Source organism: Thunnus thynnus, chromosome 24, assembly GCF_963924715.1.
Source record: "Thunnus thynnus chromosome 24, fThuThy2.1, whole genome shotgun sequence".
Classification (NCBI taxonomy): Eukaryota; Metazoa; Chordata; class Actinopteri; order Scombriformes; family Scombridae; genus Thunnus; species Thunnus thynnus.
This window is the reverse complement of record NC_089540.1, coordinates 7,491,416-7,513,479: the sequence shown is the minus strand read 5'-3', so window position 1 is coordinate 7,513,479 and position 22,064 is coordinate 7,491,416. Positions and strand designations below refer to the sequence as shown.

General features: G+C 40.5%; 1 protein-coding gene across 2 annotated transcripts in view; it reads left to right on the top strand.

The window, feature by feature from the left end:
- Positions 1-22,064, top strand: part of LOC137177436 (rho GTPase-activating protein 6-like) — an 81,196-nt gene that overhangs the window by 42,181 nt on the left and 16,951 nt on the right. For both annotated transcript variants that reach the window (XM_067583768.1, XM_067583769.1), the window contains exon 2: positions 19,630-19,789. In XM_067583768.1, the coding sequence (XP_067439869.1) occupies positions 19,630-19,789 (160 nt within the window). The remainder of the gene's footprint in view (positions 1-19,629; positions 19,790-22,064) is intronic.

Genomic DNA, 22,064 nt, shown 5'->3' with positions numbered 1-22,064 from the left:
GGATGGCATCAACCGTCCATGCGGCTTCTTAGTCATCAGCACAGAGAGTTTATTTACATTGATCACAAGTTTTCCTAAGCACACTCTGACCCAGAAGGACAACATAGCAGGAGTGGACATTTTGTTCATGCAGGCGTGCAGTCAGTAGGAATGCAGCGCACACACACACACACACACACACACATACTGAATCAACTGGATTAAAATGTAGTTTTTATTATAAAAGCCTGTCAGTCCGTTTTGAGGGGGAAATGTTTCTCTTTCATGTTTGAGTAAAATCCTACTTTCAGGTCAGCTGTGTGTTTGCTTTGCACTGTTCTTTCATAATGTTAATATAGTGGATGTCATGTGTTGTGACAATCTAGACTTGTTCCTGCACATTCATTAATCTGGCACTTGAAAGGAATCTTGCTTTGGTAAAGCATGCGTGACACCGTCGCAGCATAACAGGAAAAGAGAAACCACATAGTTGAAAACTGCCTCTTCACGTTCCACAGCCGTCACCTCTGGCTCGTCATGACAACACTGCCTGTCCCTCGTTTTTCTTTTCTAGACCCTGTCAGGGAAAGGCACTTGTTTTATTATCAACAGCGAAAGAGAAGTCCGCCCTCCTCAAGACTTGTCTTTTTATGGAGACGAGTCGAAGGCTGAGGGAAAAACAGAGCGGAGGAAATGCAGAAGAGAAAGTTCTGGCGTGATCTGATCCACCGTTTGTGCAGGCGGTGAGATGCGCTCCCAGAGGCAGGTGTCTTTATCCGCGCCTGAACAAAATATGTGCTCTAGAATGTTTTAAGGAGTTTGATTTATAGCTGAAGCTCTTGCCCTGGTTACCGCAATACCTCATCCAGAGGTGTTTCTTTTTTCTTTTTTCTTTTTTTTTTCTTTTTTGGGGAAGGATTAGAGAAGGAGTTGGTCAGTGGGTTCAAGAAAAGGTTAGTCATGTTTCCTGGCTGTTTGTGTTAGAGCCATGAGGGCATGATGTCAATCACTCTGTTGCTGTGTGAAGTGCAGAAGCATGACATCATAGTTTAGGCATTTTAAAAGGACTTTAACAGCATGTTTATTTGCCACAAAACAGTGCAGTGAACTAGAATCAAGACACAACTAATCAAGGCTACCATCCTGAGTAATAAGTGTTCTATAATCCACTTCTTTACACAAACTGATGTCATGGATGCAGACACACACACGCATGACTCACACACACAAAGGAGAACTAGATGCTAAGAACACATTGTGCCGTCCGCTGGAGAAATCCCTGCTCATATTTTCAACACCTCAGACAGCTGTTGCTCTCTGTTTTGACCTTAGCAACACAACAATGCCAAAACTAGCCAAAGCTGTTAAATCTCAGCAGAGTGTATTTCACGGTTAGCACATTTTAGCATCGAGAACAGTGTGTTATGATGGATAGTAACGCATGCAGACTTAAGGCCGCTGTGAAACCGTCTGCAAACGACCCATCTCTTTTTTCTCGGGGGTTAGAAATTTCCAGGAAGTTTTACGAAAGGTGAAGAAGTCAAAAATGTCGGGTCGGCATCAAGGATCAAGTCATCTGTTTAACTGCTTCAGCGTGTCTCTGAGGGTCAGAGGGCTCGGAGCAAAGTGTGTCTGTGAGTGCTTTGCTCTAATAAGGTGCATGTGTTTTTTTGTGTGTGCAACCTGTGCCCCCATACTGTATGATCTTTACCGTGGACGTCTTTGTATCAAATAAGACTCCGTGAGATAGATCTACTGTTTCCCTAAACTTACTATTGCTGAAATGTACATTTATCTCACTGCTTCCTGCCCAATTCAAGATACAAAAACATGCAAGCAACCTCGTACACACATTTTTTCCCAATCATAGTATGACACTGACTGTACAACTTGCTCTGTTATTTTGGTGGACCGTCTCTGTTGTTGCAATACCCTGGAACAGTGCAGCGGAGCTCTTTGCTTGAATTGGACGGAGCTACAAAAACAGCATGGAGGAGCATGTAGAAGGGTTATCGTGACCAAAATACAAAGCTTGGCTTGCGTAGCTTGGTTCTCATGATGAGTGAAACGGTCCAACAATGGCAAACGTCAAGTGTTTGTGATCATGAGTAGGAAAACCCCACCGACTATGATACATTTTGGAGGGAATGGTTTGAAAAAGATTATATGTAGAATGTTAGATTATAATCAATGTTAATAAAACAAGTATAAACCATAATTATTCTAGGAAAAGAAGTATATTTTTTGTCTTTTGTCTAAATAAACCTACACATCTTGTTTTACAAAATTGTAAAAGTTGAAAAAAAGTCCAATGGAAGCAAATTGGCTCCATTACTGTCCGTTCACTTTAGATAAAAAAAGACATCACATGCAGATGTTTATGTTACACAGTCTTGTAGAATGCTCTTTCACTCTTTTCAAGACAGTTCATCAAGCTATAATTACAAACGAGTGTGAACAATTAGCCTCAACGTGGGAAGTAGCATATGTAGCTTTAAATAAACAGCCTCATTCTCAACCAGTGTCATGTTGCTGCCTTTAAAAGATTATCTGATAGTCGCTGGTGTGCATGTCTATGTGACGCGCCCGGAGTTGCTTACTTGGCTGATCATTAGTTATTTTGTCTGCAAAGCGTTGAGAGGAGAAAAAAAAACTCTGAAGGACAGACAGATGGACAGACAGATAGCAACAGGCGGACTGATGGAATAAAGGTCAGACAGATTGAGACAGGAGGGTGGAAGTCAAATTTCCGGTCTGGTGACATCTCAGAGAGCCACCATGAGGGAAATATAAAGAGTCAGACAAGGAATAACACAGATGATGCCAGAAATAACTGTTTTTTGATAGGAATAACAAACAGACATTTGGTGCATCTGGTACACCGTGTGCTATTTATGCTTGTGTGCGTCCACGTAAGTGCTCGGTATGCGCATATTTGCACATAGAACAAACCCAGGTAATGTGTGTGCCCATGCATTTCTGTGTGTAGACTGGTAAGAAGTGTGACCCCAGGAGTTCAAGGGGCCTTTGACTGAGACTGGATTAGCTGCTCTCAAGGCTGCCACTGGAATGTGTGGATCAACAAGTCTGTTGTGGCAGTGCACGCACGCACACACGAACACACACACACACGCCGATTCTTTAGTGGCACACCCAAATACTCACTATTTGCCTTCCAGTCTATTACAGTCTATTAATGTTCCCTCACTCCACCTCTCACTCTTTTCCCTCTCTCACTGGGAATACGGTCATTTTGGTCCATTTTCAAATTGGATATCAGGAAACCAGGAAACTGGTGGCAGGAGGAAATAAGTGACTATTTTTATCATTTTCATCAGGGCATGGCTTGTTGTGGTTATAAATTAAGCTTCAGAGAGCTCCGCATGCACCGAGATAACCTCATAAATGTTGTCAATTCACATTTGAAATAAACTAAAATGGTTTATTCCTCCTTATTTTTTAAAGAAAAATCATTCCAAATGTCTTTTTTTGGGGGCCAGCGGTGCATCTTATAAAAAAAGGGCGTAAAGGAAGAATGAATCAAAAAGGGGGAATCCTCAGGCTAAGCTTTCATCATCTGCACTCACTTGTTTATAGTCAAGTGACGAGTATGTAAACAGGAAAGGTCTCAGCGTTTGTATGTGTGTGTATACACTGACCATGGCTAGCTGGTCAACGGATGAATGGATGGCTGCATCTTCACTCATTTACGCAGCTGCATCAGCGTGATGACACACGATGCCTTTTATGCCTAAAGATTTCGGCACAGCAAATAATTAGCAAGCAGCAAAAATATAATGCATTCTTCCTCAAATACAAAAAAGGAGCTCTGAGATCTGATTGAAAACACAGCCATTGTGTGTTTATCCTGTTTCTCTCCCTGAAGGTGGTATGGTGGTATTTTAGACAAACTGAATCCTCATGTTTGTGGTCAGGACAAGAACAGAACAAACAGGCTCCCAAAGGTAAATAAAGGTTTCTGGTTTCTTTTTAATCTTCTCACAATCTTTGATGAAATTTGTTTCAAGGTTAAAAGTTATGCTGGATGAAGGGAAAAAAAAAAAAAGTCAGCGAAACAAGTTCCAGTTACTACTTTTGTTTTTTATGTCTGGGTCATTTCTCATGTTAAAAAATCACAAAAGGTTATTTTTTATTAAAACAAAGAAAACATGTGATTTTCATTTTTGTTCAAATGGCAGCAGTGATCATATGAGGCAGCATTTGTTCATTTCTGAAAACAGGTGGAAGAAAGCGCTTCACTTTAGTGTCCCATGTTAACTTATAAACATTATAGATGTATTTAACATTGTTGATAGATAGCTGGCGTTTACAAGTCATGTAAAGTACGACTTTTTCGTTTCAGCAGTGGACTTTTATTGTCCTCAGTATATCTGATGTGTCAGGGTTTATTTTTCAGACGGAATCAGGGGAGCGAATCCACTCTGCAGCTCTTGTGGAAACAGTGAAAACAGCCAAAGTAGTCCCTTGAAAGTGCTGAGATGTTTTGTGTAAATTTCACTCCCTTCCGTGTTTTCTGTAAATTTTCATCCCCTACGTGTGCCAGATTTTTTTTTTTTGGTCACTCAAGTAAGTGCAGTAGTTCATGAGAAGCACAAATTAAGAAATTCTTTTTAAGAAAAAAATTCCTGCATTCGCACCTGGATCCGGAATCACGTTCAAAATGAATCACTTGTTCCTTTGCCCGCGGCCCTAACATTACATCTGATTTCATTGAAACGTTTTTTTTTTCCCAGGGTGTTGACATAATGACTCACAGATAGACTTTTTTGGTTTCTGCATATTTTCTGTTACAAGTGTTCTCGCTTTCCAGCAAAGACCCAGCAAAATGACAAATTTTGGATGAATTTTAGTCCAGTCTCACAAAAAAATGTGATGGGTTCATTATGTTTCAGCGCTGGATCTTATTTAAACCATGTGCTTCAAGCTTTGTAGATGTATTTCCCTCAACTCTCACCATTAATCAAACCTACACTAAACAGACCCAGTGGGAAAAAAAAAAAAAAAGATTTTTGTTGAGTTTTGATGGCTCGCACGGAGCAGTGCCAATGGGAAGGTGATAAGTAGTTTACCATGTTCAGTTAACACCCCATTAGCACTTATCAGCCTCTGTTTAAAGTGCTCTACACCTAGTCATTATTGTTAACACTTTATAGTTTTTTACTGGCACACATTCATATACACACACACACATATACACACACGCGTTACGGTCAGCTGAATGTTGGTTAGTGTGTGTTGGGCAGGGCAGCGGGCACTGGAGCGCTGTGTTCATTCTCTTTCCGCTCGAGAATCAATAATAGACCAGCTGACCCGACTATGACCTGCGTTACACGTGTGTGCGTCACATACACACACACACACACACACACACATAGTCACATCCACTGTCCACGGAGAACAAAGCATCGCTGGGCAGTGGCGGGTGTGGTGTGGGTCTCCAGGAAGTTACACTTGGCTAAAACTTCCTAGACAGAAACAAGGCTGATGGTTTGAAATGTTAATTTAATTACTTTTGAAGTATTTTCAACAGTGGCTGGTTGCGTTTGAATGGCTTACATCACATTGTTATTAATGACTCATAATATATTGTCATAGCGGTTGAGTTATAGTCTTATATATCTTATTTTTGGATGTAGTTTCCTTGATAATGAGTTGTAAATGTGGAGAAAAGAGACACAGAGCGGTTTACAGTAAGATATGTGACAACGGTCCTGATTGGAGGATTTGCAGCTACAAGTAGCATGAAGAAAGTGCTCTACAGTTGTTCAACCATCAGTAGCCCCCGGGGTTTGAAATCTGTCGTGTCCCGGCGAGGTCAGACATTCCAGTCCAGTCATGGAAGTCTGTCAATCTCCATAGGAAGCTGCAGAGTCAGTCCAGACTCCACCTCCTCCTACAGGAAGAGCCCTGGGGTATGAAAAGGGCCCCTTAAGTTGTTTGTGGGAAGGGGTGGGGGGGTTGAAAAATAAAACACAATGAAACACATTGATCATGTTGTCATGTGTCACTAAAATTACAGGGATAAAGAGTGAAAAACAGCAACAACAAAGAGAGAGCTTTCCTGAAGGTCAGCTTTGCGCTGTTGAAGGCTTTCAAACTCATAATTCTGAATGAATGATCACATATGAGGATTTTTAAAGTCTTCAACAAACACATCTTTCCTTTTATTACTTTTCTAGACACTATTAGACATAGACATTATCTTTCTTTTTTTCACATCTAGCAAATGTGCGCAATCCGCCGAACACCATGTGCGACGTCATGCGTGGCTCGTGCGCACACGTCACATTTAAGCCGTGCGTAAAAGGGTCTGACGCGCGTCTCATAAAGCGACCGCGGTCTGGCCTTAACTCTGTCATCTTCATCATCAACATCATCCGGATTCTGAAGGGGCAGACCAGCATGTTATAATCCCCCCGCTCTTTAACTACCTCACAGGATTAACTGGGAGGGGTGATCCGGCACCCACGTGGAAAATAAAGAGTCTTACGGAGACTTTACTCTGATCCCGCTGTGTTAAATGGATACGGTGGACGGAGCACAGAGAGTGAAAACCAAAGGGAATGTGGTCTCAAGTTCTTGCCGCAGGCGTGAAAAATACACTAACTATTCCCTAATTGGATGAACATGTAATCTTACATCCATGAAAAATAAAGATTTACTAAACGCACTCACACTCTAAGCTGTAGGAGTAAGGATCTACATAGATGCAGAAATGAGAACAAAGAGCTCGAGTCCTGCGTCTGTCAACTCAAGAATTTGCTTTTGAAATGGTTCAGTCAGAGGTCAAACTTATCTTAAATGACAGTTGTGACCCTACTTCCTCAAAAAAAAAACAACAACACATCCTACATGTACAAGTTTATGAGCTTCAGTGAAGAAATTTTCTTAAGCAAGGAGGAGATCAATGGTTGCAAAACCGCCCTTCAACTGAATTTCTCACCGCCAGACTGTGTGAAATCAAGTTTGTCGTGACATTTAACAAGCAGGAGAAAAATTTCAAGCTCTCAACAGAAAAATGAGTCTTCATCTGACTGCAGCTGCTACAGAAATGACAGATTGATGGCATAAAATGTTCAAAATTAGAAATTAATCGCTAGAAGTTCTTGAATTACCAACAGAGCGTGCTTTGGGACATGTCTGAAGAGCTCTGGAAACTTTCTAACTTTGGTTGTTTGGTTGGTCTTTTTTTTCCAGTGTCATAGTTGTCATGTGTTTGTCTGGACAGCAGGAAATAAAGGGTCAAAGTTGTCTGGGTCTCTGATATGGTTGTTGTTGTGCATCCTCATATGGCTGTTTGTGTACATCTTTGTTGCTACAGCAGATTTTCATATTGAAATACTTAAGCATCTGATTGTCAGAGAGTTGCTGGAAAATGACGAGGTTTGTGTGTGTGACAAGCGTGTGTGAGGAGAAAACAACTGTAAGTATTGTGGTATTTTGGATTTTGCTCTTCACAGTTGTGGCAAATAAGAGAAGGCGAGTCGAGGGCCACATAAGTCGGATTCCCGCTTTACATCTGAGACCCGACGTGTTCCGGCTTTTTGGCACAGATGCCACTTCTAATCTCCGAATCTATTTTTTAGAACATTCCAGGACTGATGGAGTGGCACATTATTTCTCTGGGAGTGGTTTCTGTGAAGACTGTGTATGTGTGTGTGTGTGTGTGTGTGTGTGTGTGTGTGTGTGTGAGATACCGTTCTCACGGTGCTGACATAGTAGAGCGCTCAGACTGCAAAGGGTTCGATGGGAAAGCAATGCCCATGGGGCCACTTACACTACCATTTGAACTGATTGACAGATAAATTGCACACACATGCAGACACACTGTACTATGTACGTATTGAATGTCCTTCCGTATTAATGGAGGCGCACTGATTGTATCAGCAATACAATCACTTCTTAAAACCATAATTGTATATTTGTTTATATGCAGTTCAGTCTGAATCCCGGCTGCATGCTGTGTTTGTTGCTCTAAGCAGATAATAACTATTATTTTTCACATAAATGTAGACATTTATGGTCTTCATTTCATTGAAATGAATGAGGAAGCCAGAACTGAACACTTTGTCCAGAAAAATAAACATGTCCTCAAAAACATGGGTTACCACAATAATGTGAGATGGAAATGTTTAACTTTAACTGATAAAGTGTAAAAAAAAGATTTAAAAAAAGGCAATTTTCATATAAAGTCTAATCCTAGTTAAACTTTTGGCACTTTTGGCTCTAAACAAGACTGTATGTATATTTGGCTGCAAAATGAGAACCATTTATGATTGTCTTAATGTCTAGTAAGGTTTTCAAGATGCATTCACTGTGCAGCAGTGTTCCAACCACATCTAAGGGTGGTAACTGGATGCAGATTTAAATGGATTGCCTGCTTGCACAGCTGGGAAGCCGTGGAGGGATCATGTCAGCGGACTCAAGCTGTTTGGCCACGGTGCCTGCATGGAGGACCTGGAGCTAGCATGAACATCTCCATCCAGTCAGTTTTGGGAATTTGATATTGCATGTGGCGAGCACACAACTGCAAATGCACGATCCGCAATCATTGCATTACTGTATTACTGGCTACAGTCTCAGTTATTGACTGGAGCCAATGCTTAAAACTGGAAAACATTTTTCAAGAAGCTTGAAACGCATTATATTAAATTAGTCCCCACTCAACTTTGTTTGATGGAAAAATAATCACTACAAAACCCCAGGCACCTGCTTTTTTTTTCTTTCTTTGCAAATGATCCTTTTATTTCCTCTGTTACAAGTGTCTATTGAGTAAAATCGTGCTCAAATCTGGTGGCTGAAAGACTACAATTGTCATCTGCTCAATTCTGTTTGGCAGTGGTTAGACTACTGCTGAGTTGTGACCTTAATTTGAGTTTCAAATCACTCCGCAACACACACGGAGGCCCGGAGGAACTCACACACATGCACGCATACAGGTCAAAGAGGACCGAGTGCTGATGGCTCAGACCGTCTCAGTCTCAGCTGCTGCCATCGGGGCCGCAATCACTTTGTTGCAGTTCAAGTGGAACGAGCAATGCGTTTTTTTCCACTTATTTATGCTAAAATGCACATGAGTCTCACCTTCTCATATGCACGTACACACACACACATTCTCACACGCAAAGAATCATTAAAAGGGCTCAACTCTCCATGCAGAATTAGTAATGATTAACCGGCTTCATTAGCTCAGCCGGTTAGTCTGGTTTGAGTGAGCAAGGAGGAGAATTTACTGACTTATATACAGTTGAGTTTACACACATTCCTCAGATAGGGTGTAGTTTGTGTATCTGTGTGTGTGTGTGTTGAATAAGGAGAGAGAGATGAAATGCTGGAGATATTAGTAGAGGAGAAAGGGTGATGGGTAATAGATATGGATGGGGATGCAGAAGTGGGATGGACAAGGCCCCATAAAATGAAAAATACATGTTCCTAGTGTTAATTGTTCATTTTTCTCGTGTTATATGCCAAATATATGTTAAAAAATCAGTATCAGAGTATTTTTACATCCAAATCCTTGTCTTTTCTCTCCCTGTTAAGCAGTTTTAAATGTCTGATGACTCATCCTGCACAAAATTTCATCCAATCAAATGTGACTTTGGGAGTAGCTGGCCACACCGGTCATATAAAACCGCACTTCACCCTTTATGGGTTGTAATGTGGAGAGAAATAGGAAGAGATGTGTGTTTGGATATCAGTGGGCAAAAAGTTTGGTTTCATTTCAACAACGATGTGGCTGAGGTGTAATCATCCATCTCTCCCTCGTCCTCCTCCCGATCTAACAACAGGTGAGGGAGGTGTGTGCGGAGCCTCTGCAGCTCTGTATCGCACTTAACTCTGTAAACCCCTTCCACTTGTTAGCAGTCCAATCAAATGCAAAGGATTTGATTTAAATCCCTCTTGTAACCGTAAACCGCTCAGATATTCTGTTTCACTTGGAAATACGTCACGGCACAGAAGCTAAAGATGTTAAACTTCTGTTTCACTGGGACTTTAAAAGAAGAAGTAAGTAAAACTGAATCTTCAAAATCCAGAGGGATGAAAATGGGATTTTGAAAACCCTGATTTTCCCCTCATTAGTTGAAATTATGAACTTGGATATGGAAGAAAGTGCTGAGAGGTGATAAAGTAGGATGGACAGAAGAAGAAAACAATGAGGTTATCCATTGTTTATAGTCTGGCTCCTGCAACCCTCCAGGCAATTTTAAAGTTTCCCAACACACACTGCTCCTGCTAGCAAATCAATGGTTTGCAAGTCAAAGTAGGAGTAAGGACCATGTTAAACACAGCTGCATTAAACCCCTGATAGACTTTTTAAACTCACTTTGAACAGAGGAATCAGCACATTGTACTTTATCATCTATAAGGTGTCATTTAAGATATTCCTCAGTGGCAAATAACAAGCTCATAATATGATGCAGGACTTGAATTATTTTGGATATTTAACTGGATCTTCACACTTAAACTGTGATGTTTCACCTCCCACTATTCTCACATATACACAAAAAACAAACAAACTGTAGCCTCACGACGCCGAAAGAGTTCCAACACAGAACAAATAGTATGACAATGATGTAATATTTACTTGAAAAGTTTTGAGACAAAAATAATTGTAATTTCATCCAGAATTGGGGGAAAGGTTAGTAGCTTGTTGCTGTTCTCTAACACAAATACTCAGTGTAAATGCCAGAGGTTATCACGCATAAAGTTCAGTGTTGCAAACAGAAGTATAACGTCTCTGACATAAACCCAAGTCTGCCAATGACAGCTGATAGAGAAATACCCTGACAGATTTTTGGATGATATCTGCGGTCGTTCTGCCATCCACAGATCGCTTCGAGCCAACACCAGGCACACGCAAACCCACTCCTCCTTCTACTATTAACTGCGGTGTAGATACAATACCTGATTTTCTTTGCTTTTGCAGCTTATGTAACCATTATGCAAGATCCTTAGTCTTCAAGGTCGGGCCTCATTATTGCTGCAGGGCCTTCATATTAATCTGTCTTTAAAATGTTTGATGTTCGCCCGACGCTTTAGATGTGCCTGCCAATGATCCGGGGGGGGGGGAGGGTATTTGGAGCACACAATCCAAGTTGCCTTTGCTCATTCTGGCGAGCCAGCCAGCAAGGCCTCATTAAATGCAAAGGCAGAAGAAAAACAATACGCGGTGAAAGCTGATACCCACATATGAATGCTTTTGTGCTGATTTACAATTCCTGTATGTCTATGTGTGATGCCCTCCCACAGCATGAAATATGTACAAAGAATGAAATATCATTATGTGCATTTACTGCTCAACTTGTCATTTAAATAACTCTTGAATGCAGTCGAACCACATAAACTGTAAACAAATTCAAAGTGGGGGGGAAAAAGCTTGAGGAAGTATTTCCATAAAGTGCCTGTAAAACAATACAGCAATGGCTCATACACTTAAACTAAATCAAGCTGTGCATTGTTGGAATGCATTGTGTCATTCTTCCGTGAACCGAGAGCATCAAGTGGGGAAGTCAACACAAAAGTCGTTTCGACAGTTGTTCTCGGCCAAGTTTTGCGTTTCGGTTCCTTTCAGAGGGGAGTAAAACGTGATCGCTACAATATGCTGAGGCAAACATCACTTTTGTTGCCAGAATGTGACTCTCTGAAGAAAATGTTAGACAGATTGTCCTCGTCTGCATGCTGGGACGGACAAAACTGGCTTATAGTTGTTTACAGATGCTAATTTGTGGGTGAGCGTCACAGTTCTTTCACATTGTTTTGACCTTATTGACTTAGCAAATTCAGATTATCATGCTGGGCTTGGATGTTTGACCAAAAGACCCCATCAGTGTTTTTCTGCTGCATTAAACAGGTTCTCCAACACCAATATTCACCTTTGTCTTTGAACATTTTTGTTCCCTCTCCCTTTTGACCATTTTTTGACCTTTTAATTGAACTTTCTGATCAAATTTTCCATTGCCAATTCAAATTATACAGTAGTTATGCATGTGTATGAATCAGTCCTTCCTCCTCTTTTAGGTTTATGGGACATCAGGGCTGCAAAACGATTACTTTCATTGTCACTTACTATCTTAGTAATTTCTTTGATTGAAACAGCCACAATGAACTTTTAACTGGTTATGTAATAGTCTCATGATGTCTCGGATGTCTCTATATGACCTACATAAGCTAACGAGATCATCAGCTCGAAGATTGGCCATTTCTGTATAGTTATTTGCCACTGGGTTAGATTCCCCGTGAAATCAGATGAAATGATTTACAGCATGCAGACGGGAAGAACCTATGTTTACGTTGGGCTACATGGGGAGGGAGTACAAATACATTATTTCTCTATGTTAAAAGTTAAAATTAAAGTTAGACTTATTGTCTAAAAAAGAGAGAGCGATCACAAGCAAAGTGACAGCACAAGCAAGAGAGAGAGAGAGAGAGAGAGACAAACAAAGCAGTGACTCATTGAAATAAAATGTTATTTTCTGATTGTTTCACAGCAGCTATGTTCTAAAGCACAAATAAACACACCCACGCCTCCGCACAGCCCTGCGGGAAGGTGTCGCATTGCTTGATTTGGTGTGAACGTAGCCTCACATGTAACCCAGGTGTATGAATGGTACTAAAACAAATCACCGTCCTCATATTACAATTATCAACCTTACATAGCCACAAATAGATACATTACCTCATCGCTATGCATCCCGCAAACAGCTGTGTTTAAATAAGAGAAATAGTATTAAAAATAAGTGGAATCTTTCTGTCACTCGCTTCCAAAACAAATGCACGCGCTAGCCAAGGTTTTATGACGTGATGCAGGGGTGCTCATGGGAAATGCAGTCTTCATTCCGGGATACACTTCCGCTTTTGTCGCCAAAATCAACACAAAAAGTTCCTAGTAGTAACTTTGATTGAATAGTCTATCAAATGTCAATAAATAGTAACAAATGCTCATCATAGTTTGTCAGAGCCCAATGTGATATCTTCAGATTGTTTTGTTGTTTGTTGTTTTGTTTTGTTTTTGAGCTTCAATTTACATGATATAAAACAGAAAAAGGCAGCAAATCCTCACATTTGAGAAGCTAAAAGCAACAGATGTTTGACAAATGTTGATTAATTTTTGATTTGATTGATTGATATACAGACTAATAATTTCCTGACTGAGTAACATACAGACACAACCAGTTACAATTAAATCACAGCAGCTACCCTTTTTTTTGGCCTTGGAATGGACGGTATGATAATCACATTATACTCCATCTGCATGACCTGCTACACAGTAGGTTGATAACCTTGCATTTTACAACCAGTGATAAGCCTGATAGCCTGATACAGCTGAATTACTCTCACATGAGGTTATGTAACACTTTGTGTGTGGATAACCGGGATACATAATTGGGTATTTGTTTCCCCTCAGGCAGCATCATGGACAACCCAAAACAGGTGTAGAAGCCTATTAATCCTTAGTGTCTGACAGGTACATGTACAAACATGCACACACACACACACACACACACACACACACACACACACACACACACACACACACACACACACACACTCCTGGCTGACAAGCAAGGGTGGTCAGTAATTACAAGCAGATGTGAAACTTGCAGAGGTTCCAGGTCAGCGAAAGCAATCTATTACATGCATGCATGAAGCCAACCTGTAAAAAGACAAAAAAAAAGAACAAAAAAAAAAACAGAAAAGTGTTGAAAAATACTTGTGCATTCCTCTAGTTCAGCCTTGTGTCACAGAAACTCTGCTCAAGGGTCATTTAAAGCCAGCTGCAACACAAAAGCGAAAGAAAACAAACCAAAAGTACAATGTCAATAATTTTGGAATGTCCCTTTAATGTCTGTATTCGCTATAAGTGATCTCTTCCTGGGCCTCTGGTACCTTCCTGGAATATCACTGCTCATGTCATCCTTGATTGTAGCTTATACAAAGCCGACCGGCATGGTTTTGTCATTACCAGATGTGAGCGTATGTGAATGTTGTTGTGTTAGAGAATGAGGTGCTGTAGTGCCCATGTGTTTAACTAGCTACCTGTGTTTTACTCCCATTGGCAGATCCATTATCACAATTACATAACTTGCTGTGAATGTATTAATTTATATTATCAGAAATAAATAGAGGTAACAAGTTGCGTTGGTTCAAGTCAACCACTCTGTGAGATTGTACTTGCTGAGGTCAGCCTTGCTAACATGCTCACGATGCCAACGCTAACATGCTGATGTATAGCAGGTATAATGTTTATCATGTTCACCATCTGAGTTTAACAGCTGAGGCCGATGGAAATGTCATCAGTTTTGTCATAAATCTAAGTATTGGAGAAAGTTTTGACAGGCTGATGGCACTAGAAAAAAAGTTAAGAGATTGCCAGAGTCATTAAGATTCATCCTCTGGAGATCATGAATGCAATTTGGAAATCATGTCAATAGCTGTTGAGATGTTTCAGTTTGGACTAAGTGGTAGACCAACCAACTGACTGATCAACAGACATCGCCATCCTCACAGCCACAAAGCTAAAAATAACAGCAAAACAGACCCTATAATGAAAATCTGCTATCGATGATAAAACTACTGATCGTAGTTACCATAAAGGAGATGAAATCTGACATAAATTATGGTTATTTTACTAAAAAGCAAACAAAAAAATAAACACTTTTATTACCACTTCTTGGCACTTACATGTCTCTCATACAGACTTACTAGAGATGCTGATACTAACCTTATTATGTGGATTGAATATTTGCCAGATGCATTTGATCCGCATTAAGTTTATTTATCAATGTCATTATTAAATTCAGTGTTTCATCTATCAGTGTTTCATTTAGTCATAGTGGGTTGCTCACTTCATTTCTGGCATCAAAGCATCCTTGGTGCATAATGTTGCCTTATGTATAACTATATCCTAGTTATCAGATCAGCACTATGGTACTGTGCATTTCTTGCACTTTCTTGCACCATTAAAAAGCTTTAATTCAATTAAATTAACTTCCGCATTGGCATTCGTCAGGGGGGGGCACAACAGAACATACAGCCTGTCTTAAAGATTTTCACTCTATTTATTGCTCAAACCAGCGGATTAAAGGCTTTATAACAGCTTTTTTCCCATGAAAAGAGGATTTGCCTCATTGTCTCTATTTACGGTCGCAATGAATAAGGACAACAACAGCGCTTGAAGGCGGCATGTGTATGCATATATTTCTCTGAGGATTGTTTTTCTCTCTCCACTCATCACACATGTACACACATGCGCTCGCATAGTCACATGCGTATGACCAGATGGGGACCAGTAATAACACAGTTTGTCAATGCGTTGCCACGGCGCTCCAGACCAATAATGGTCACACTGATGGCTCTGTGGTGTATGGAGTATTGAGTGGGAAAGAAGGAGCTGTGTTATTTGTTATTGGCTACATTATAGCTGTCAATAAGTCATCAAGGACAGTGATGAATCAGAAAGGACAGTTTCTTTTTCTTTTTTTCCCCTTGTAGATAAACATTTATACATGCTTTATAAAATTAATATTTATAATGATAACTGTTATGATGCATATTATGACCTGTTTCCAAGTCAGCTTGATATAAAACATGAAAGAGTCTCTCTGTCGTCAAAGTGATGTTATTCACTGGAAATGTTTTACACAGTGCATCTCAGCAACAAGTGTTCCAGGTGCGTTACCATAGTAATATTTCTCTCACTTCCTGGCCCTTTTGATTGTCTGTGTATGAGTTGCCACGGAAACTGACATATTCCTTTGCCCGTTGGCTTTTGCGCCATTTGTCCCTTTGTCTGAAATAGAACAGAAACCACATGCTGCAGTGTACTGTATGTCCAAACGGCATTAGTCATCTAACTGCACGATGCCAGTCTAGTCAGCAAAGTCATTCATCCTTCCAGTAAAACATCTGTCAGCACCAGCAACAAAGACAACACAACAAATGCTGAACCCTATGCTTGCAGTAAGGCTTTACATAACATTTTATATAACATGTACGTCTCACCAAGCTGTTGTTTGGATTCGGCGGACTCCACACTTGAATCACTCTTTGCACTCTTTTACCCCATTTGTCTACTGTGTTTGATCGAAAGCATTTTCATGATTTATATTGTTTATTCCTGCTCACGCAAAATTGAATCAGGTGTAACAAGCCATTTGTTAAACTTGAGTTTATTTGATTCACAATCGCATCCATTCCAGCAAACATCATCTGCAGGGGGTTTGAAATTGTTCTAATAAATACAGAGGGATACAGATGATGTGTAAAGGCTTAGCAACCAACTATTTTGGAGACAAACAGCGGGAGTTAAAGGATTGTGACAGTAGCTGCATGGTAGATTTCTCTCTATACAGTCTGTTCAAACAGTGTTACATCTCACTAAGCATCCACGTCATACTGAGCTCTGTGATAATGAACGCTTTTGGCTGTATGTTCCAAAGGCATCCAGTGTTAAGGCGCACTGTTGCTTGACATTTGCGGGGTGAACAGTTGAATGGATATAACATTAGGAGATATGTTATGTGAATGTCATGTCGCTCATTAACTCTACTGATACAGCCAAACAAATTAGCATTTACTGTGCTATATAATAGGTGACTATCCTTATCTCAAGAGAGAGAACATGAGCACCGCTGAATTTGAGCAGCTTTCTAATCATAGGGTGAAAAAAAACCATAAATCTCTCCACTTGAAAAGTTTATCATGAACTCTAAATGACACCATCAGTCAACTCTAATGGTTTGAAGTCCAAAATGGATCCCAAATCAGTGTTTGTTTTTTTTTTAATTTGGAAAAAGGGAGTCTTTGCTGAAGATGTAATACATAACTTTCCACAAATTCAGCATCATGTTTGACTTTCTTTTTTCCCCCTTTTTTGTTCTTTTGACCAAATGAAGTGTTCTAAACCAATATTCACCTTCATTTTTGAGCAATGTTTGTGTCTCTCCCGACTGACTTCGTTGCTGCCTCGGACCAAGGGCTCGTCTTTTGTTTTTCTGGTGCAGAATAAGGACATGGTTATTTTTGGGGAGAGTATTTCTAGACTCAGCAGATTTAAATTTGACTTCCCAAAAAAATCAAAGATTCAGTATTTCTCTGGTAGAATGTTATTCCTGGCAGTGTGGAGAAGGCTTAAAAAATCATTTTATTTGGATTATTTGGATTTGTTTGAAAAACCCAAATAATTAAAACAGTTTTGGGGTGGACTGGGTGCACTATATTTTCACATAACGCTGCTGATTTCAATGCATGTGCTCTACAGAAATCACGTGCAGCAGCTCCGGTTTGCACAAACTACTCAGATTAACAAGACTGAATTGCGGTGCATAAAGACAACAAGTCCGACCACAACAATATTGATGGACTTCTGTTTTTAGCAACCTAACATAAACGGAGTGAAGACAGAAAAATCGAAGTGATGGACATGTGGTTGCAGATGTAGCGTATCTTTTTCACCCCCTACAAATCCATATAATCATACATAACAACAAATCATACTGTATGTTTAACAAGAATATCCTTTGTTCACAGTTAAAACTATGCCAAGGGTGCCGGATTCATTTCATAAGTGTGGGTGCCAAAAAGTGTGTGTGTGTTCATGTGGGTGTGTGTGTGTGTGTGTATGTGTAGCGGTAGATAGACTGGAGACTCTCATTAAACTTGCCACAGGGTGGAGGTATAATTCCAAACACAAAGCAGTTAACTAGTGCGTGTAGGATTAGATACAAGCTTTTTGGGTCAATTATCCAAAACTACGAGTTAACAGGCCAGTAACACTGAGCAACAGCAAGCAGGCAATAGGAATGTTAATGTTGTCTTTGTGTTGTGAGCAGCCATCAGTGTTCACTGTATGTATGTCCTCTGATTGGATTAAAATGTCAATATACTTCCTGTTTGATGTTTGTCTGCTTTATATTACCTACTGTCTCAGAGTGGACGGGAATGATTGAAACATCTTTTTACCGTAAGTGTTGCAATATATGGGCATTTGTGGGGATACAGAGATTTGTAACTTAAAAAGAATCTGGGAGGAGGGTAAAGTGGGTGGGTGGGGTGACAATAAGCCCCTTGGACCCCCTGCTTCCGGCGTCCTTGAACTATGCGGGTTGGTTTTGGAAGGTCTCGGTTGGTAAATTTGAATGAGCGTCACTGCAGGTCACGCAGGCTTTCAGCTCATTGTTGCCAGAGTCCAGCGGTGATACCAGGATTTAGTCTGCCCCCTTCACTCTTCTGTCAGCATTCCAGGGGTTTCATAGGTTGACACTTAAGAACTGAAGCTCATCCATCCTCTTCAGAAATCCCGCTGGGCAGAACCAGCTCGACCGAAGAGAGGCCTCTTATTTAACTTTTCCAACTGTTTGTCTTTTCTTTTGCTGTGTGTGTGTGTGTGTGTGTGTGTGTGGATGTGTGTACAGGCATGTGCATGTGTGTGTGCCCCTCAAGCTGTGTGTGAGGTCAAGCGGGAGGGAAAAGGGTTTCCTCCGGCAGCGATAAGGAAGGGCATACACATAACAGCGGCGCTCGATGAAATGCTCTATTAAAGGGGGCAACATGCAACTTGTTTTTCGCTTGACTCGTGACAGGATTGTTCACACACACACACACACACACACACTACTCATTCACTCACTCAGGTGGCTCTACAGGTCGCCTGTGTCCTCATCTTGTTTTCCTCCCATGCCTGAATGATGGCTCTGTTGCTTCACTGCACTAAGTGGGGTCAAATAACAAGAGAGTTGACAGCGGGAGGAACGATTTCAAAAAAATATAGTCAGTGGAAGTCTAATCATGAAAAGTGACGAGAAGCTCTCGACATAAAGACTCAGAAAAAACATTTTTCTAGAAGATTTGAGCAAGAGTGAATATCATCCAAGGGGCAACTTGAAGAAATTACTTTTCAGAGTACGCTTGTAAGCCCTTTCCAACAATTCATCACTATTCAGTTCAGTTCAGTTTTGATGGCAGATTAAGCCAAAGCTGCAAGGTAAACCTGTCTGCTGCTGAAACATGAGACTGAGACTGTTTTCTCTGCTTTCCATATGCTATCATGTCTCCTTAGACATATGCTTTGCAATCTTAATGCTACTTTATGCGTGTGGACAGCATACTGCAAATCCATCAGTGCAAGGCCGTTTCAGTGCTGGAGGATGTCCTCACTTGCTCTTCGGAGAAAGACAGACTTTTTTCCTAAGTACATACTGTCTCTCTGTTTATCTATCTCTACTGGTTGTATCATTTTTGATACATTTCGTTTGGCGTATGTTCAACTGTTGTAAAAACTGAAATCCTGCACATGTTGTATTTTGCAGATTTTTATCTTTTTCATATTTTTTGTTTTGTTTTGTTGTTTTTTTTCGGAATTGTCTTATATAACGTAATCTGCTGCACAATTTGTTTTCTGTTCTTTTAATCATTTTCATTCTGGATGACTGCAATTGCTCAACAGCCACCCCTGAATCCATCCATCCATCCATTCCTTCTTGTCTCATGTTCTGTCCTCAACAAACTATTTACAGACTCATTTTTAAGAGGAAAAACAGCAGTGATGTCAACACATGACATTAAATTATATTATTCTAATCCCTCTGATAGTCTGATCTTACTCTTTGTGTTAACTTTTGTCTATCCCAGGGTGATTTCACCTGGAGCAGCCTGTCAGGGCGGAGCGTGCGTCTGACGCCAGTTGCCATCCAGAGCCTGTCAGAGCTGGAGAGAGCCAGGCTGCAGGAAGTGGCCTACACCCGTTTACACCAGGACTATGACCTGGGATGTCAGATAACCATGCCAAAAGGTATTGCAGTGTATTGAGAGAGAGTGTGTGTGTGCTCTTATGCTTGTTGCAAAACTGAGTGAAGTAGTGTTACATAATTTGTATGTTTGTGAGTTCCGGATGAGTGGGATTTACTGCTGCAACATACTTGAGATAGCATCAAGTTTTTAAGACTGTGACATTTATGTGACTGTTAACTGGGACCAAACACATCTGTGACTGACTGATCTGGAACTGTTCCTCCTTAACCCATGTTTGCCGCGTACGCACGTGTGCTTGTGCTGCTTTTAAGCTTGTGCAGCTACTTCCAAGTGTCTCATAAAGTGAAGCTAACGCTCAGTCCTCTGACCACATCCTCTTATCATCCCTCAAGTGTATTTAAGGGAAGTCATGTATGGTCTATGTTTGGGGAAGCTTTGACAACACATGAATTTAGATGTAAACCATACTTCACATCTGGATCGGGTGCTTCCTGCCTGACGTGGTATCTGTTGACTCCCCTTCTCATAACGACACGCGACTCCCTTTCTGCTGCAGACACCCCACGAGTCACCATGTACTCACCCTCTATTAAAAAGTACAGAATGTTTCAACTGCAGGCTTTATTTGTCCTCGTGGCCCTATCTTAAAGCTAAACAACTGTAAACCAAACCATTAAGTGACTAAGAGTTCCGAAAATGACAAAATCAGGCAAATCAATCCAAATCTAGCAAAAACAGGAGGAGCACTGCAGTGAAACTGCTGGAGTTGGTGGTTTGTTTCCCAATGGACCCGCCCTTGCTAAAAATGTCTACATGCATCACAGTTTATAGATAGACGAGAATAAATATACACAATCCCACTCAATTTAAAGCAAAGAAGTGGGAAAGATATAACAAGTTAATAAGCTTCCCAATTTGGTTATTTGTTCAGTAAAGTACACACTACACTGAATACCACTGCAGGAATGCATAACACATTCAAAAGGGGCATTTATTTAAAAGGGAAATAACATAATAATAACATTGTACTCAACATGTTAATTACGAAATGTGGCAATATTGTTAAAAAGAAGTCCTTAAGGGCAAGAAACTAAAGTTATCTCAAGTTATTTGGAAGACAAAACAAAGGTTAAAGGTGAAATTATTACGCAAACTGTCTGTTGTGAACATGCATCACAGTGCATAGACTTCCTGGTTTAAATTTGTGGTTTTGTGTTCCCAATTTTCTTGCAAAGATTTTGGTTGAACTCACTTTCAGTTCTCAACTTGAGTATGTTTTTTAGTGGCTCCCAAACTTTTGGTTTGTGACCTCTGTATGCAGCCTCTTATCCCAGGTTGCATATTTCTACAAGTTGTGATAAGATAGCCAAAAAAATCATGAAAGGCAGATTTGTCAGTATGGTGTTTATAAAAACAACATTCAAAGTTGGCCCTTCCTCCCCAGATCAACAACATGAGAGAGAGAGAGAGAGAGAGCAGCGGCGGTCGAGCGAGCTAGAGAGTGAATGAAGAGAGGGAGTGGCGCTGGCGATAACAAAGCAGTGAATCAGATAAATAAAACACTATTTTCTGGATGTTTCATGGCTGTTATGCTCTAAAGTACAAATAAACACACCCACACCTCCTCACAACCCTGCGGGAAGGTGCAGCATTGCCAGATTTTATGTGAATGCAGCCAAAGCACACGCTTCATCCTGTCTGTCATGGCCTCTCTGCTCTGTGTGTGTGTAGCTCAGCCCCGGTCAAGCACACACACAAACCTGCAGCTCTTTATGCATCCATGACACAGAGGAGAGAGATGAAGACAGCGATATAACCTGGAGTCCCGACCTCACACCTTGCATGCTGTTATTGGCTGGAGGCTACACACGCACTGCCCAAAGGCTGACTTCCAGAAGTGTCCTGAACACAGCAAAATAATAAGAAATATAGGCCATACACTTCTAGTGGGTTATAAGTGATGATATATTGTTTTTTAGGAAAATCCTGCATAATATACCTTTAAGTCTACTAAGTTATTTGAATAATGTTTAGAGGAGAAGGTAAAATTATTCAGTAATTCAGAGAAGATAAGGCTAAGATTAGAAGACAAGAAAAGAAAAAGACTTGAAGAAAAATATGTTTTTCAGTTAATCAATTCAAGACCCCTTAGATCTCTCTTATGACCCCTTAGGGGTCCCAACCCCCAGGTTGATAACCACAGGTTTAGATAATCCAGCTAAACTGTTGGCTCGTTTTCAGCCTGTTTGATTGTCTGAGCAGTGTTTCTTGCCCCACCAGACTTTTTTATAGTGATTTCACAGTAATTGCTTTGC